At 33.9% G+C, this 19,560-nt stretch overlaps 1 protein-coding gene across 6 annotated transcripts in view; it reads right to left on the bottom strand.

The window, feature by feature from the left end:
- Positions 1-19,560, bottom strand: part of col7a1l (collagen type VII alpha 1-like) — a 79,694-nt gene that overhangs the window by 37,040 nt on the left and 23,094 nt on the right. For all 6 annotated transcript variants that reach the window (XR_015482994.1, XR_015482995.1, XM_087248139.1 and 3 more), the window contains exons 5-16: positions 17,346-17,439; positions 14,848-15,021; positions 12,383-12,546; positions 12,134-12,263; positions 9,557-9,673; positions 9,314-9,469; positions 8,249-8,365; positions 8,014-8,160; positions 5,721-5,840; positions 3,008-3,166; positions 2,603-2,716; positions 2,358-2,507 (exon numbers count right to left, since the gene is read on the bottom strand). Coding sequence is in view for 4 of the 6 variants with exons in the window: in XM_087248139.1 (XP_087104265.1) it covers positions 2,358-2,507; positions 2,603-2,716; positions 3,008-3,166; positions 5,721-5,840; positions 8,014-8,160; positions 8,249-8,365; positions 9,314-9,469; positions 9,557-9,673; positions 12,134-12,263; positions 12,383-12,546; positions 14,848-15,021; positions 17,346-17,439 (1,642 nt within the window). In the remaining 2 variants the exon portion in view is untranslated. The remainder of the gene's footprint in view (positions 1-2,357; positions 2,508-2,602; positions 2,717-3,007; positions 3,167-5,720; positions 5,841-8,013; positions 8,161-8,248; positions 8,366-9,313; positions 9,470-9,556; positions 9,674-12,133; positions 12,264-12,382; positions 12,547-14,847; positions 15,022-17,345; positions 17,440-19,560) is intronic.

Raw genomic sequence — 19,560 nt, 5'->3', positions numbered from 1 at the left:
AATGGGTCAAATAAATATTATGTTATTAAACATAGCATATACAGGCAATCTTTATATTTGTGTGTGCATATAATAGCGCCATGATAAATTATTACTATAATTCTTCTGTTAAACCTTGTAAAGCTGTTACAGTATAATTAGTGTAATCTTTATGCATATGGCATTAAACTGCTGTGATTTGAAACAGCATTTTTTATATATGTGTATCAAGTGCAGCTGTTTTTATCTAATGGTGTTGCCTGGAATATGGTGAGACATGCTGCCAGCAGTTAAGCACACACACATACACCGAGCATCAGTAAAAATACTGCTATACAGCTGTGCTCCTAAACATGGGAGCTCAAACACAGGAGCTGTCAATCAATCTCCTGATATCCGACAATCCCACTGGAACAATGGGCGGAAGATCTCCATATCCCCGGACACTGACTGTCTGAAGTGTCTAATTAACTGAGCACAGTTTTCTTCTTATGGCTCTGATAAATGACATGTGCCTGTCCACAGAGCCAAACCAAGCAGACTAAAACGAGTCAAGATTTGTTAGTACAGATCACATAGAGAGAAAGAGAAACAGAGTGGAAGACAGCATTAAAATAAAGTGAATTTTAATTAAGGTAAAAAAACATTTTAAAGGAAAAAAAAAAGATTTAAGTATAAAGACAAAAAGTATTTATAAGTATTTAGACAAAATCATTGTATACAATAACCCATAACAAACAAAAGGTTAGCAAATATACAGCACTTTAAAAGGAATATTCTGCAATCTGACGTTATGATTGAGAATGAAAAAAAAAAAATTTGACATTACTTAGACAAACCGAACAGAACCAAAATAAAAACCACAAAACTGAGAAAAGACCAAACTAAAAAAAAGACAACAGCGCAAAACAAGAAACAAAACAAAAGTGAAGAGTAAGAATCAGGACATAAAAGAGCATAAACCGAACTAAACAAGGCAAAACAAGATGAAAAAGAACAAAAGTGATTCAGTAAATAAAAAAAATAAATAAAAAAAAATCAACTAAAAATTTAATAAAATACTAAATGTCCTGGTTATGTCTGTAACCCATGCTCCCTGAATAGGGAACGGAGACGTGCGTCTGAAACAGAAAATGGGAGTTCGCCAGACGACCAATCACTCTGAAGAGTAAGAAAACGGGCCAATGAATGTCAAATGAATTGGCGGAGCTCAGCTCCACAGCTGTCAGTGATTAATCATTAACAGACTATTTCACCTGATGGCTAGGAAGCAAGCATTAGAATTTTTGCCTGCTAAAGAGCAGTCACAGCTAACAGTTGCTGGGGCAGTGGAGACACACGTCTCCGTTCCCTGTTTGGGGAACATGGGTTACGTACATAACCAGGACGTTGAACATTAAAGGGGAACATATGTCTGGAACAGTCTGTGAGAGACTGTATGGAAAACGCAAAGGCAGCTAAACCTATTATTACGCTTCTGATGTGAAGTTTGCCAAGCATAGCGTGAGCGCACAAGCATCACCAACACCGCAAACCTTCCTATGTCACCATAGCTCTTAAATTAACATTAGATGGGAATATTTAGAAAATTTTACAAAAAATAAAAAATTAATTAATTAAATCAATAAATAAACAAAGACAAAAACAAACAATAACAAAACAATACTTTGAGACTATATCCTCTGTTCAAATGTATACTATCTGAACAGGATTAAATAGAAGTGAACAGAATAGAATTCAATAGTATAGCAAAACAAAACTAAACAAAAAACAGAATGCCACTAAAATACTGTTTGAATTGAATAGAATAAAATAGAACTAAATGCAACTGATTTAAACAAAACAAAAGAGAACAAAAGAGATGAAAACAACAAGGAAAATTATAATAAATACGAAACAGGACTGAAAAGGGCAAAACAACATGAAAAAAACAACAACAAAAATAACAACAAAACAAAAACAAATAAGACAAATTCCTCTGTTTAAATGTGCACTGTCTGAACAGAATGAAATAGAAATGAACAGAAAAGAATTCAACTGTATTGAATAGCAAAACAAATAAACAGAATGGCACTGTAAATCTGTATGATTAGAAGAGATTAAAATAGAACTCAGAACTGGTTTAAACAAAACAAAGCAGAGCAACACTTTAAACTCTTTTGTAAATATAGGTGTTGTTTGAGATATTTTTATTGGAAATAAAAATAGTTTAAAATCTTCTTTTAATGATCAATCTTTCTGAACTCGTACTGAATTCTTAATGTTCTTTGGAAATGAATGCTTGGGTGTCTTGAAGTCCAGAAACAACCCAAACAAACTTCTCTAATACGCTTTAATCAAACTTTAATCAAATTAAACATGTTTTTGATTCACAGTACCTGTCTGCTGTGAGAGGGTGATATCTGGCCCTTCCGTGTTGCTGTAGAGAGCGTGAATGCTGACAGAATAAAGTGTGTTTGGCTGAAGACCAGTGATGCTGTGCTTCAAAACGCTACGGTCCAGATAACGGCTCTGAGGACGAATGAATTCTGCGAGCAAACATACCCAAAATCAAACCAAATAATTCTAATTACATATGCCATATTAGAATTCATTTATGAACCAACGGGTGAAGAGCTTCTACCTGAACTCCAGGTGAGTTTGTATTCGGTGGCTCCTACAATAGGACTCCATTCCACGTGAATGGATGAGCTGGTGTATGAAGTCACTTTAAAATTTGAGACGTATCCGAGAGGAGCTGCAGAGAAGAAATGTGTAAAACTGACTAACAAACATTCTTCTGGACATTCTTCTTTTACAAATAAAACCAATCTTTTGATGCCACTATAGAGTTACTGCATCCCAGCCACCAATAATATAAGAATTTATAAAAAAGGTAAATGAATTTGAGCATCTGAGATAGAAACATTGTGATTGTCAACATCATTACAGCGCACTGTGAGCATATAGTGCTTGATAGAGAGTTTGGACCAGTAAATTTGACGTCAGATTTAATGAGCGAATAGTGAAAATGTGTTTGGTCACTCACAAGTCCTGAATGTAGCAGTGATGCCCGGACCGACCACTGAGCCAAAGAGCACATATAGAGAAAGCACATACTCTGTGTCGTGAACCAGATTCTTCAGAATATATTCAGTAGTGCTGCCATTCAGAGCCAGCTGCCTCGGCCGATCTCTGCCTGTGAACTCTACGCACACACACAAAACACAAGGAGAAATTAATCTTTATTGTATGTGCGTTTGAAATACAGTACATAATAAAAAAATTCAACAAATACAAAAACGTGCATTTATCTAGGCACATTAAGATAAATTTGGGATGTATTTAATATTATTAAGTTTTATTTCTTTACGTTTGGTTTAGAATATACAGTTAAAGTCAGAATTATTAGCCCCCCTGAATTATTAGCCCCATTCTTTATTTCCCCCCGATTTCTGTTTAATGGAGAGATTTTTTCAACACATTTATAATCATAATAGTTTTAATAACTCATCTCTAATAACTGATTTATTTTATCTTTGCCATGATGACAGTAAATAATATTTGACTAGATATTTTTCAAGACACTTCTATACAGCTTAAAGTGACATTTAAAGGCTTAACTAGGTTAATTAGGTTAACTAGGCATGTTGGAGTAATTAGACAAGTTATTGTATAGCAATGGTTTGTTCTGTAGACTATTGAAAAAATTATATCCTAAAGGGGCTATATAATTATGCCAATATTTTTTTTAATGCTATTATTCTATCCGAAATAAAACAAATAAAACTTTTTCCAGAATAAAAAATATTATCAGACATACTATGAAAATGTCCTTGCTCTGTTTAACATCATTTGTGAAATATTTTTAAAAAGAAAAAATAATATAAAGGGGGGCTAATAATTCTGACTTCAACTGTATATTTTTAGCACTTCTAAAATTTACATTTTTTATTGAAAAACAAACAAACCACTGTTGTCAAATGATTTTACTAATCAACCCAACTTTCCTAACTAAGCAAATAATTGCAAATTGCACTTCTAAGTAAATATTGCAAAATCACCATTGAACTATTATGAACTATCATCATGACAAAGACAAAAGTTATTAGTCATTAAAACTATTTTGCTAAAAATGCATTAAAGTTTTCATTTTGGGATGCATTTGAAAAGAATTTTAAATCATTTTTTCTTCATAATCAAAAATATCCAAATTCAAAAATAATTAAGACAAAATGATTTTAAATTCTTTTCAAATACCTCCCAAAATGTCCATTTTAATACATTTTTAACAAAACAGTTTTAATAACTCATTTCGGTAACACGGTTTTAACAAAGCATTAACTAACACTTCTAGCTTAATGAATGACTAATTAGCTGTTTATTAAAAGTTAGAAAGGAAAAGTTGGGTTGAGGGTAGGATTAGGGATGCAGAATAAGATCATACTTTATAACTACTAATGAACAGAAATATATCTAAATAATAGGCAGGTAATAAATCAGTGGTTAATTGCATGAGTTGTGACGTTAACTAAAGTGTTACCCTAATTTATTTTGTCTTTGCCATGATGACAGTTCATAGTTTAGTTATTTTTGCAAGATATACTATAAGAGTACACTCCTCACAAATCTGTCATTTAAATTAATATTATGCATAGGAAGCTTTACAATAATATACTTGTGCATATACATTAGATTAGTCAGTTCTGAAGCCAAATCTGGAGCTAAACTAACAAAATAACTTACGATAACCGTCAAAAATTAGTAGCTCAAATTTATATGTTAGCAAAAAAGTTAACATTTTTTTAAAAAGAGCAAACAAAATTCAAAAGAAACCAAAAAATGTATACATTTTTGATGAAATTGCATAGTTTGTAATTTTTCCCCAATATTTTGCATGAATTTAAATGCATTATCTATATATAAAGATGTTCTGTGACTTAAATGTTATTTTAATAAATATATTTGTGTAATAAATCTGTTTTGTTTAAATGCACCAATATATATATATTACCAATATTCAATGAGAAACAGATAAAAATATTCATTTTGAAAATGGGGTGGACTCAATTATGTTGAGCTCGGTATATATCACATACATTTCTATATTATATATAAACATTTTTGGTATATTATTCAGAAAATAAATAATAAATACTGTTATGTAAAATTTTTGATTAATTGGAATAAAAATACAGGATATTTTTCCTTTTTGTGTGTCTGTTTGTGTAATAGATCAGAAATTATAAATATTAATATTATTAGTTTACGATAGTAATACAATTTAAATAATAAACATACTATTAATAATATTAATACTAATAAAATGCATCATCTTATTAAAATAACCTCTCGCCCTCCATTTCTCTCCATAAAACTAATTTCTCTGTGTGTATCAGAGAGTGTGGTATGAGTCACAGTGCACTCCTTCATTACAACCTCCATCCAGCTTGTTCTTTTAAAACAGTGGACCGCAGCCCTTCACACTGACGGAAAGGACTCACTTTCAAAGACTCATCACACACACACACACTTACACACACAGAGCTGATGCATGAGTCATGAAGCACAGCGACACCTCATGTTGTCACCAACCTGTCGCTTCCATGAAAAAGGGACTATAAATCACAGAGGAAATGAGAGAAAGGGAACACAAAAGAGAGAATGGAGAACAAAGTGAAGCTGAAGAGTGGAGAAAGGCCAAGTGCAGGACAACGAGAGAGTGACGACGGTTTGGGAAGAGTTACAGAGGTACAGTATACCTGCTGTCGGGCCCCAGGCCAGTCTGTATCCCGTGGCTCCGGGTACTGAGTTCCAAGAAGTGACAGCGCTGCTGGTGCTTACAGCTGACGCTCGCAGAGTCTGAACTGCGCTGCTCTCCACTGACACACACACACACACACAGCACTATAATCATCTGTACCAACATTTATTATCAGAGTTCCTGCAAAGAATGCACTGTAAAAGGTGATTGTGAGGTAAAAAGTGAGTAAATCCATTGCCTTCCAATTATTTAGTAAATGAACCATGTGTATGATTATTAAAATGAAGTGAACAGTTACAACAGAAATATTTGTCATTTTGTCAACTAGAATATTTTACTGTAATTGGTTTACTCACTCACTTTTGGGGATTTACACCTACCTAACATGAAATATAAACAGTTCTTGACCCCAGTAGGATACAAACACAAATTAGGTATCATTGGAAAGAAGACACAGAGTTTTACTGTGGTAAAAGGGAAGGTTTCATGCTAGTTTCAAAATATATAAAGGTTATACATTATGAAGTCATGAGAAAAAACAATTGTGTTGTGTTCAATATTTGTATATATATATAATAAACATTATATATAACATTATATATAATCATATATAAACACAGCAAAACATTAATGTAATGTCCTAGAAATATGCCTTGAAAGCCAAGTGTCTCATGAGTTTATATTTCAAATTTGATGAAAATAGCAAGCAAATTGAGATTTCTGTAAAAAGATTTCTGAGACTACAGTATATCTGTGTCCTTCTCTCTCTTACCATCAGAGGCATTTTCTTAAAATTGACCTTCCCAAACTAAAATTAATTTGGTCTACTTTCACAGTTCATGTATCTTTGGAAAGAAGACACTTTGGGCTTTATTATCCATTATCTAGAGTTTCTAATGCTCAAAGTGAAAAAAGTTATAGATGCTTAAGTAATGTAAAAAAAAAATTGCACAGCACTAAACATTTCATAATCAAATATATGAAATTAGTCCTGCAGCAATACACATCTGATAACTATGGCTTGAATTTGATGTCAAAATCATGCAAAATTTAATTTCTGTAATTATCTGTAACAATGTCTTGTGATTTTTCTCTATTTGTGTCTCTCCTTGTTTGTGGAGAAGCAGTCTGATGAATTCTGACAGTTAACAACTATTTTAGTGTTTCACATACCACTTATCAATCGCTTTGAAACAGTGTCTTGCTATTTTGAACACACTCTATTGAGTTAAATAACACATTTTACTGCACTAAAAGAAAAAAAAATACTAAAAAAGCAAAATGATAAGGAATTACACATCTTGTTTTCAGAAAAAAAGTAGTTTAAATAAGTTTATGCCTAATATATGAAAAAACAAATGTATAAATCAGTGGTGTTTGGAAAACAAAACTGACCGCAGATAAAAATTTCCTGTTTATATTTGTTTTATATATTTCATTTCTCAAACCAGAATCAAGTTTTTCTTAAGAACAAAATTTAATAGTATTTTTGTTCACTTTTCATGACAAAAAAAGAGCTAACATTCTTAAATCATCATTTTCACACACATTTCTTGAGCAATAATTTAAGCTTCAAAGTGAAAGGTATTGTAGATAAGATTAAATTCAGTAAGACTTTTTTTTGATGGTCCCTATTGCACATTTTGTTGACTAAAATTTGCATTGCAACTTGTGTACATGCCAATTACTTCCTATTTGAGTATTAGTAGACTGTCTGCTTAATATCTGTTGATATTGCTCCTTCAACAGATATTTAACTGACTCTGAGAAACTTTGCAAGTACATGTCAACTTACACTAACCCCAACCTAACAGTCTACTTACAATCTAATGAGAATTAGTTGGCATATAGATGCAATGTAACTTAAATGCAACAAAATGTGTTAAAAGGACCAACAAAATAAAGTGATACCTATAAGTCTTGTTGTAAATGTTTAATTTTGATGGATTTTCCGAAAAACAAGACTTCATTTCTAAAATTGTCCTAATCTTGTCTCGGCTAAAACATTTTTTGAAATTCATCATGGGAAAAAAGAAATATTAATACCAATTAACATTAGTCTTTTTTTTTGTGTCTGTGTTGAAACCCCGCTTTATTTATTTATTTATTTATTTATTTAGGAAAGCAACATTTTCTAATGCATCAGTAAACACAATTCAAGCATGTCAATCAAATAATATCAACCAATACAAAACTACAACTATCCAATCAATTACCAATGGTCAAACTTTTTACTACAATAGAAAAAAAACCCTGTAACAGCTCTCAAAGTGAACATGCAGCACACTTACATGTCTTGGCTTTGGCAGAGGTCACAGGTCCCTCAATGTCCCCGAATATAGGGTTAATAGTGATAGTGTATTCAGTGCCAGCATGAAGCCCCTGCACCATGTAGAAATTAAAGTTGTCTCCCAGGTTCACATTTTCTATGTGTCCCTCTGCAGAAACATTGAAGTGGAGACCTGCATCTGTAGTTATGCTTCAAACAGGTTGACTTTATTATTAAAACTCTTCAGTGTTTGTTACCTGAGGATGACCAGGTGAGTCTGTATCCTGTAGCGCCTCGGACAGATGACCAGCGGGCCTGAACTGTGTCTGTAGTGGCGTTCTGCACCAGCAAATCACCGACTGGCACCAATTTCACTGTGATGCACAGAAAAAAGGTAAGAAAAGAGTTTTGATGATAATGCATGTCAGAGATTACAGATAGTTTACTGAAGTTACTTATAACAGAGAAAAACGTCTTCAAGAAGATGTGTTGTAGTGCCATCTTGTGGCTACAAGTATAACACACAATACATGTTTTTTGTTTATATAGTTTTTATTTTTGCCTTTTCAAAAGTTACACAAAATATTCAAGCCAAGCTATTATAAAATTTATTTATTTATTTATTTATTTATTTATTTATTTATTTATTTATTTAAGTATTAGTATTAGTAGTATTTTCAATGTATTCTAAGTATTATTTTTAATTATTAATAAATCAACAACATGATCAATATTAATAAATAATCATCAATTATTATTATTTTATTAAACAAAATATAAACGCAAAGTATTAAATATATATTTTTAAATAAAAATAAGTTATTAAATTATAAATACCATTAAACAAACATGAAGTATATATTTATTCATTGCACTAAAGTATAATTATTATTGTTGTTGTTGTTGCTGTTGATATTGTTATTATTATTATTATTATTATTATTACTGTTGTTGTTGCTATTATTATTAATATTGCTATAATATTAATAATAACAATAATAATTATTATTATTATTAATATTACTATTAACATACTCATTATTGTTATCATTATTAATGTTATTATTATTATTATTATTATTATTATTATTATTATTATTATTATTATTATAATAATTATTATTATTATTATTATTATTGTTGATATTATTTGTTATTTTTGCTGCTGTAACAACAATATTCTTCACATGATTTCTGCTAGTGTAAATGAAATTTGCGATACCATCAACAAGGAACAGTGTAGCTATTATTATGGAAGGAAATGAAAAGAATGAAAAAGAAAAAGCAGAAAGGAGGGAAAATAATTTAAAATGGGCCCTCACAAGTTTTCCCAGTGATAGATACAGGCTCACTGTGGCCTTCCGGGTAGATGGAGTAGATGTTGACGGTGTACTCTTTATCCTCTTCTAAAGTGTCGATCACATGAGAGGAAGTGTCGCCTGACAACATCTGCTCATATATGAGTCCGGGTCTGTCGGCTGAGGAGGAGAAGATATACTGTAGAAGAACATCTATCTATAGCATATCACATATACCGCCTCGTAATATCGATGTTAGTTTCTCACTTCTTGGAACATAAATTTTATATCCATCCACTTTTCCAAGTGCAGGCGTCCATCCCAGGCGCAAAGAGAAAAGTCCTTCTTCAATCACACGGAAGTTGGCAACGGCTGGCAGAGCAGCTGAAGAGAAAAGGCACAAATGCATACTGGATTACTGCATATTGTGTGCAAAAAAAAAAAAAAAACACAGATTCCTGCCAAGCAAACACTCACTAGCCAATTTACTAGGTACACCTGCTCAACTGTTTACATGCAAATATCCAATCAGCCAATCATATGACAAGCTTAATCCATTTAGGCTTGAAGACATGGGCAAGAAGATCTGCTGAAGTATAAAAAGAGCATTAGAAAGGGTTGTTTTAAGTGAACATGTCATTATTGGTGCCAGGTGAATTGGTCTGAGTACCCAGCAATATATATTTTTGGTTTAATAGACCTCTAATAGAAGTCAACCAGTAGCAATAATACATCATTTTATTACGAAACCCCTAAGGCAGGGATGTCAAACTCAATTCCTGGAGGGCCGCAGCCCTGCTCAGTTTAGTTCTTACCCTAATTATACACACCTGATCAAACTAATTGAGTCCTTCAGGCTTGTTTGAAACCTACAGGGTTGGAACTAAACTGTGCAGGGCTGCGGCCCTCCAGAAATTGACTGACATCCCTGCCCTAAAGTGACAAGTGCAAATTTTTTTTTTAAATTAAAATAAAATAAATAATGAAAGCTTTCACGTTTGCATGCGATATGTATGTCTATGTATAGTATTATATAGTACAAATACACAAACGGGCACTTTATTAGGTACACTTTACTAGTACCGGGTTGGACCCTTTTTTGCCTTCAGAACTGGCTTTATCCTTCGTGGCGTAGATTCAACAAGGTACTGCATATACTCCTCAGAGATTTTGGTCCATATTGACATGATAGCATCCCGCAGTTGCTGCAGATTCGTCATTCAGAGATGCTCTTCTGCATACCTTGGTTGTAACAAATGGGTATTTGAGTTACTGTTGCCATTCTATCAGCTGGAACCAGTCTGGTCATTCTCCTCTGACCTCTGGCATCAACAAGGCATTTGTGCCCACCCAACTGCCACTCACTGGATATTTCTCTTTTTCAGACCAATCTCTGTAAACTCTAGAAATGGTTGTGCGCGAAAATCCCAGTAGATCAGCAGTTTCTGAAATACTTAGACCAGCCCGTTTAGCACAAACAACCAAGCCACGTTCACGTTCACGTTTAAGTCACTTAAATCACCTTTCTTCACCATCCTGATGCTCAGTTTGATCGTCTTGATCATGTCTACATGCCTAAATGCATTGAGTTGCTGCCATGTGATTGGCTGATTAGAAATTTGCGTTAACAAGCAGTTGGACAGATATACCTAATAAAGTGTCTGCTGAGTGTAGTATAGTTTATAGTATAGCATGCACACAAACACAAACACATTCATTATTTATTTATTTTTTTTCACGTCACTATAGGACTCTTTAGCTTATAGAAAACAGTCTAATTTTGTTAATGAGAACTGATAATAATAACATTAAAATGTGCAATTATCAGCCGATATCAATATGGTCGTCAACATATTGTGCACATCTAACAATAGTCTAACAAGAGTTTTTATTTTTAATTTTAATATTTTCCAAATGATGTTTAACAGAGCAATGACATTTTCACAGTATATTTGATAATATTTTTTCTTCTAGAGAAAGTCTTATTAGTTTTATTTCGGCTAGAATAAAAGCAGTTATTAATTTTTTAAACACCATTTTAAGGACAAAATTATTAGCCCCTTTTAGCTATTTATTTTTTTGATAGTCTACAGAACAAACCATCGCTATACAATAACTAATTACCCCAACCAGCCTAGTTAACCTAAGTAACCTAGTTAAGCCTTAAAATGTCACTTTAAGCTGTATAGAAGTGTCTTGAAAAACATCTAGTCAAATATTATTTACTGTCATCATGGCAAAGATAAAACAAATCAGTTATTATAGATGAGTTATTAAAACTATTATGTTTAGAAATGTGTTGAAAAAAATCTTCTCTCCGTTTAACAGAAATTGGGGAAAAAAATAAACGGGGGCCAAATAATTCAGAGGGGCTAATAATTCTAACTTCAACTGAATGTGAAGTCTATTTGATGATTACAGTACTACAGTATTTTTGTACTATTGGTAGATGTCTAACTTTCATTGACAGCACATTGTTTTAGCCAAGACATCTGTTTAGATATCTATAAACAAACGGTGACAGAATTTAGATTTTTTTTTTTTTAGACTTTACTTTTTTTGATGACTATGAATAACAAAAACAGTAAACAGTAAACTACTTGCACTACAAACTAGTATGTTTATAACAATATATACATAAAAATTTAAAAATGTGCTAAAAAGAATACCAGTTTGCAACATAATACTTGGCTAAAAATATCAATGGAAATAAATGAGACCAGAAGTCCTGACATATTTAAGTGACATTAATTGCGCCTGCTCTGACCAGAAAAAGACTGTGGATATACAGTAGCATGCATGTACGTTTAGAAACATTTTTGCTATATACAATCTGACACCCACTGGTTACTGTGGCAACAGTAGCAGACTCTCCAATGCGTCCAGGATAGATGGCGTACACACTGAGAGAATATTCAGTCTTCGGATTCAACCCGGTTACTGGAGTACTACTGATATCTCCCTTTAGATCAATCTGAAAAAATAAGAATGCAAATGTATAGTCAACACCGGCGCAAACGTGTCCATGTGCATTGCTCCATCTGCTGTGCGCTGCTGCCTGCGGTGTGCATATGTTTAGGTGAGCTGTCTCACCTGCGTCTGCTGTGCAGGAAGCAGATGGCCCTTTGGAGACACAGGGGTGATGAGCAGCCTGTAGCCGGTAACGTCTCCTGTGGCCTGACTCCAGGTCAGCTGTAGAGAGCTGTAGCTCAGCTCACTCACTTGCAGATCTTTAGGCCCGATTATCCTTTCCACCACTGTTAAGAAGAGAGAACAACAGATGTATGAGGATGAATGTGATATAATTAGCTTTTGAGATGATTGCACTATAATATTTATTTTTTGTAAATTAACAGTATTTTGCGATTCATGTTTTTTTTTCCTCACATTTATTTATGCTTTTGAATTGCATTAAGACACCTTGATCTTTCTCCCAACAGCTTCTAACCATGAAAAGTTAGAAAAAGTGACTTTATTAACATTTTTAATAGCTGAAAGTGATATACCGTCTGGGTTGTTGTTATAAACCTTATTTAAAAAAAATAAAATAAATGACAGTACATTTTCTGTTATTTTACAGACCTAGTTCTCTATATATTACGTATTATACATTATATTATTGCAAATATATTCAAATGTCAATAAAAGTCACTTTGTTATAATGTAGATTTGAATTTTCAACATCAAAAGCCGACAGAGCAGAGATCAAGGTCCCATGATGCAATTCACAACTGTAAATAAAAAGAAAATACTCATGAATCACTAAACATGGAACCTGAATAAATAAAGAGCTCAGATGCAAAGACCTCCGAGTGCCATTTAGAATTTTCTCCGTCAATGAGCTTTTTTCTCTGCCTCTTATGTTTATGTTGAGTTATTTCATGTTTAAATCAATGAAAATAACCCATTCTTTGCCATAAAAGTGAAATTACTGAATCAAAACATAATTTTAGAAGAACATTTCAGATGTCACTTAGAGATTTTTGCATCTGAACTCTTCAAATAGTTTTTGCAGTGTGTATTATTAACAATGAAAAATGTAAACTGAAGCATTTATTAATGCAAACATCATAACAACCAAAAGTTGCATTCTAATATTTAAGAGAATTCCGTAGAGCTGCTTTATACAGCAGTTGAATTTTTCATAATTCATGAGTTTTACCACTATGCCCCAGGTTTATCATCCAAATTTGTCATGAAATCAAATAGGTGCATTTAATGGCCTCTATACATAAATGCTGGCATGTCATGAAATTAGGGCACGTTGCAGGTCAAACTCAAACCTTCTTTTCTCATATGGGCACTATAGCTATTAAATTACCACTATGCCACAGGATTATCAATCAAAAAATTTATGAATAATGAATTATGAAATCCAGCAGGCACATTTAATGGCTTCTATATAGAAATGCTTACATATTATGAATGTAGGGTATTTTGCAGGGCAATTTAACAACATTGACATTTGTGCAAAGCTGCGTAACTCATCTGTAATACCTAAAGTGCTATATAAATAAATTCTTCTTTTCAGTTTCAGAATATACTCTTTACACTAAAGGGCCTGATCAATTCTAATGTACATACTGCATAAAACACAATTACACTTTATATGCTGTTGATCATTTCTTCACATGTATGTAGAAATAAACATCAATATAAGAGTTCATTTCCATGCTGAAAAATCCAGCTTAAACCAGCCTAGGCTGGTTGGCTGGTTTTAGCTGGTCGACCAGGCTGGTTTTAGAGGGGTTTTGGCGACTTCCAGGCTGGTTTCCAGCCATTTCCAGCCTGGTCTTAGCTGGCCAGGCTGGAAAATGATCAGCAAAATCCAGCTAAAACCAGCTTGACCAGCCTGGTTTAAGCTGGATATAGCTGGTTTTGGCTGGACTCCCAACTTGGCTAGGCTGCTCAAGCTGGTTTTAGCTGGTTATTTCCCAGCCTGACCAGCTAAGACCAGGCAGGAAATGGCTGGAAATCAGCCTGGAAGTGGCCAAAACCCCTCTAAAACCAGCCTGGTCGACCAGCTAAAACCAGCCAACCAGCCTAGGCTGGTTTAAGCTGGATTTTTCAGCAGGGTTTAATGAATATAACCTATTCATTTACAGTAATTCTTACTTTTTTCCTGTGAGGCATTTTTAAAAAGGAATGGTTTACCCAAAACTAAAAATTCTCTCATTATTTACTCATATTCACTTGTTCCAAACCGGGTTGACTTTCATAGCTCTCATGAACACAAAATAGTTTTGAAGAAAGTTAGACACCTCAAACCATTGACTTCTATGGTATTTTCCATTGACTTCTATGGTTCTTACTGTCAATAATCACCAGTTTACAGCTTTCTTCAAAACATCTTTTTAGTGTCCAACAGAATAAAGAAACCTATTAATGTTTGGAAGAACTTGAGGCACAGTAAACAATGTGCACATTTTCATTTGTTTACTTTTAAACAACCAGCATCTAACCAATTGAGATCCGAGTTTAACAATCCAATTAACGCATCAAACACTTAAAAATATATAAGCTTTATGTTTCATTGACAGAACTCATGGAGGATTTACCTGGCGGCTTTTGTTTAACAGGTCGAGGTGGTTCCGAAGCAGTGAAGCAGATGCGGCGAGAGAGTTTGGGCAGCAGATGCTCCAGGAAGGAGAAGTCTGGACTGAGCATCAGATGTTCCTCATGAGGCTCTGTGACGATCTTCTTCAGCTCAGACTGATCGGCATTCCTCACCCCTGAAATAACAGCGGAAAATGACCAAGTAAGCTACATAATTTAATCATTTTCATAATATTCAATTACCACTATGCCATAGGATCATGATCCAATGGTCAAGAAGAGCTGTAAGTCACATTTAAGAATGTCTATGCAGAACTGTACCATATTTTGTTATATTATAAAATGAGAATATGTTGCAGGCCAAACTCAAACCTCCATCTCTCACATGAGCACCACAGCTATTCAATTTCTACTATACTGCAGATTCATATTACTAAAATTGTCATGAAGGTAAGTAAGGCACATTTAATGGCTTCTTTACAGAACGGTTATTATGATTGCTCACATATTATGAAATTAGGACAAGTTGCAGGCCAAGCTCAAACCTCCATCTTTCACATGAGTACCACAGCTATTCAATTACTACTATGTTGTATATTCATCTTATCAAAATTGTCATGAAGTAAGTAAGGCACATTGAATGGCTTCTCTACAGAACTGCTACATGATTGCTCACATATTGTGAAAGTAGGACATGTTGCAGGCCAAACGCAAACCTCCATTTCTCACATGAGCACATCAGTTATTCAATTACTACTATGCCGCAGATTCATCCTACCAAAATTATCACAAAGGCAAGCAAAGCACAAAAAAATGGCTTCTCTACAGAACTGCTATATGACTGCTTACATATTATGAAAGTAGGACATGTTGCAGGCCAAACTCAAACCTTCTTCTCCCATATGATCACCATAGCCACTTTATTACCACTATGCCACAGGTTTCCCATCCAAAATTGTCACAAAATCAAATGGGCGCATTTAATGGCTTCTATACAGAAATGCTTCATAATTGCTCACATATTATGAAATTAGAGGAGGTTGCAGACCAAACTCAAACTGTCATTTCCCACAAGAGCACCACATCTATCTAAATTACCACCATACCACAGGTTCACATCCAAATTGGCCATGAAGGCATGTAAGGCACATTTAATATATTCTAAACAGAACTGCTCACATATTCTAAAATTAGGGCATGTTGCAGATCAAACTCAAACCTTCTTCTCTCATATGATCACCATAGCCACTTTATTACCACCATACCACAGGTTCACATCCAAATTGGCCATGAAGGCATGTAAGGCACATTTAATATATTCTAAACAGAACTGCTCACATATTCTAAAATTAGGGCATGTTGCAGGTCAAACTCAAACCTTCTTCTCTCATATGAGCACCATAGCTATTGAATTACCACTTTGCCTCAGTTTTATAATCCAAATTTGTCATGAAATCAAACAGGTGCATTTAATGACTTCTATACAGAAATGCCCACATGTTATGAAATTAGAGCCTGTTGCAGGTCAAACTCAAACCTTCTTCTCTCATATGAGCACTATAGCTATTTAATTACCACTATACCGCAGGTGTATCATCCAAATTTGTCATCAAATCTAACAGATGCATTTAATGGCTTCTATACAGAAATGGTCACATGTTATGAAATTAGAGCCTGTTGCAGGCCAAACTCAAATCTTCTTCTCTCATATGAGCACCATAGCTATTAATTTACCACTATGCCACAGGTTTATCATCTAAAATTGTCATGGAGGTAAGGCACATTTAGTGACTTCCATGCAGAACTTATTCATAATTGATCACATACAGTATTAAGAAATTACGGCAGGTTGCAGGCCAAGCTCAAACCTAAATCTCCCACATGAGCAGCACAACTATTCAATTACCACTATACCATAGATTCACTGTTTAAAATGCTCATATAGACCTAAAACACACATTATTAGCTTAACAGTGTGTGTTTGTGTGTGTGAATGAGTGACCCTTATGTATCTCAGACTGTTCTCCAGTATTATCTGAGGGTGTATCGGGTGTTGAGTGATGATGGGAGAATGTCGCGGCATGTTGCCCTGCTGTACATGTGTCTCATAGATGTGTCAAACGGGCTGATTTATTCACATCTCTCAGGAAAAACTGATTAGAAAGGCAGGACATGGTGTCGGTGTGTGTGTGTGTTTTATGTGAGTGTGTGTGTTGAAGGGGGCAAGGAGGAATGAGCCTGATGAAAAATTACAGCAATTAGTTGGCCACCGGGTAATGAGCCATAATTATTTCAGCACTCTGGGCGTCAAAACAGAAAGAGCGTAAGAAAGTCAAGGAAACAAGGCTGACACACACAAATACATATGCATGTTTTATGCCTTGGCACAAGTGCCAGTGTTAACATTAACCGTAAATTGCTGCACTATAGTCGCTTTGAGACACATATGCGTCACGCCTGTTCAAACTACAACACCACTGATAATAGTGCTGAAACTCACCAACTGCAAACAGTGAAATCCCACTGTCTGCTACAGCTTTGGCTGGATCGTCCACTTGATCATCAGATTGGCCATTAGTGATCAGGACAGCAATCTGAAGACAAAAAGAGACAGCACAATTTATATAGATTAACAATGAAACTCAAATATTTTACCTAGTCGTAATAAAAATGCCACACTGTAAAAAAATTGCTGTTTCAAATTTTAGAGTTGAATAAAATGAACTTTTCTAATCAAACTGACAAAAATATTATATATATATTATATAACCCAGCATATATAAATATTTGCTGTCATGACTTTTTGTCATGGACTTTTTTTACAGTGCGAAATATTAATCATTCCTAAAATAACAATTTATAAAATGGCATTTCATTTTTGGTGTGAAATATAAATTGGACATTTTATTGCCCAATTTTTTTTTCTAATAGAGTAAAATACAGTGCAGTCGGCTGTAGTTTATTTTAAATATATATATTTAAACTGGGTCATAGTTGTAGTTTTCCCTTAGACACGCTACATGCTAATAAAAAATACACATCTTGCTAAATTCAAAGATGCACAAAATAAAGTAACGGTCCTGTGCTTAACCCAAAAAGACTAAGGCTGAAAAAAATGAAAAATATAATTGTTATTTATTTATTTGCATTGTCTAAGGTTAGTATGTATTTAACATGTACAAGTACGACAGAACTTTTACATACAGTATAATATATATTTTTTTAAAAAGGTTCTAAAAGTGCAGATTTTTATACCACAGTTTTTATTACTGTTGTGTCATCATATACTTTTACTATTCTTTAATGTTTCTATATCATTTACTTGTCTAAAAAATATTATAATTTTCATTACTGTAATGTTTACCTACTGATAACTTTAAATGCTGTTTGTTTTTGTAGATTTTTTCATTTAAATTATAATATACTACCTGACAAAAGTCTTGTCATTGATCCCAAGTATAAGAGCAAGAAATAATAACTTGATTTCTAGTTGATCATTTGGAAAAGTGGCAGAAGGAAGATTTTTCTGATGAACCATCTGTTGAACTGCATCCTGATCATCACATACTGCAGAAGACCTATTGGATCTTGCATGGACCCAAGATTCTAACAGAAATCAGTCAAGTTTGGTAAAGTTAAAATCATGGTTTGGGGTTACTTTCAGTATGGGGGCATACGAGAGATATGGAGAGTGGAATGGCAACATTAACAGCCTGAGGTATCAAGACATTTGTGTTGCCCTTTACATTACAAACCACAGGAGAGGGCAAATTCTTCAGCAAGACAGCGCTCCTTCTCAGACTGCAGCCTCCATGTCAAAGTTTCTTAAAGCAAAAAAGGTCAAGGTGCTCCGGGATTGGCCAGCCCAGTCACCAGACATGAACATTATTGAGCATGTCTGAGGTAAGATGAAGGAGGAGGCATTGAAAATTAATCCAAAGGATCTTAATGAACTCTGGAAGTCCTGCAAGAATGCTTTCTTTTCCATTCTAGATGACTGTATTAATAAGTTATTTGAGTCATTGCAGAGATGTATGGATGCAGTCGTCCAAGCTCATGGAAGTCATACACAATATTAATACTTTTTCCACTGCACCATGACTTTATATTCTATACTGTACAATACTTTTGTCTAAGCTAAGTCAGACCTTACTGTCCTAATTAAATAATTAAAAATCAAGGCTTGATCATATTTTATTTTGTAAAGCGTAATCTAGAGGCATTTGCCTTTTATATTGGCTTTTTCTGATACCAAATGATCAACTAGAGGTCAAGGTATTATTTCTTGTACCTAAAACATGTATAGGTGAGATTAGACTTTTGTAAGTCTACAGATTATGAACATTGTTCAAAAATATAGCACATTCAACTAAATATGTGTGATTATTTTATTTTACAGTAACAGGGAAAAACTTTAAACTGACATTCTGGGAAAAATACGCTACACTGACATGGAAAAAGTCACAAAACAACATACATATACACACAATAGACTGAACTTTCTTCATGCAGATTGTAATTTGAATCACTTTCTTTTGATATTGCTGTGAAATATGCCTTGGACTTTTTTCGTGTCAGCTTCCATGAAATCCCCCCAAAAGAGTGAGTCTTCACTAAAGGACTCAATCTGCCATTAAAAGTATCATGCTGATACTGATGCCCTTGAAAGCACGCAGCATGAATTATCATCTCATTGCATACATAATTCTCCAACC

This window comes from Danio rerio, chromosome 4 (genome assembly GCF_052040795.2).
Source record: "Danio rerio strain M-AB ecotype USA chromosome 4, GRCz13ab, whole genome shotgun sequence".
NCBI classification, from domain to species: Eukaryota; Metazoa; Chordata; class Actinopteri; order Cypriniformes; family Danionidae; genus Danio; species Danio rerio.
This window is presented reverse-complemented; position numbering and strand designations above follow the sequence as displayed.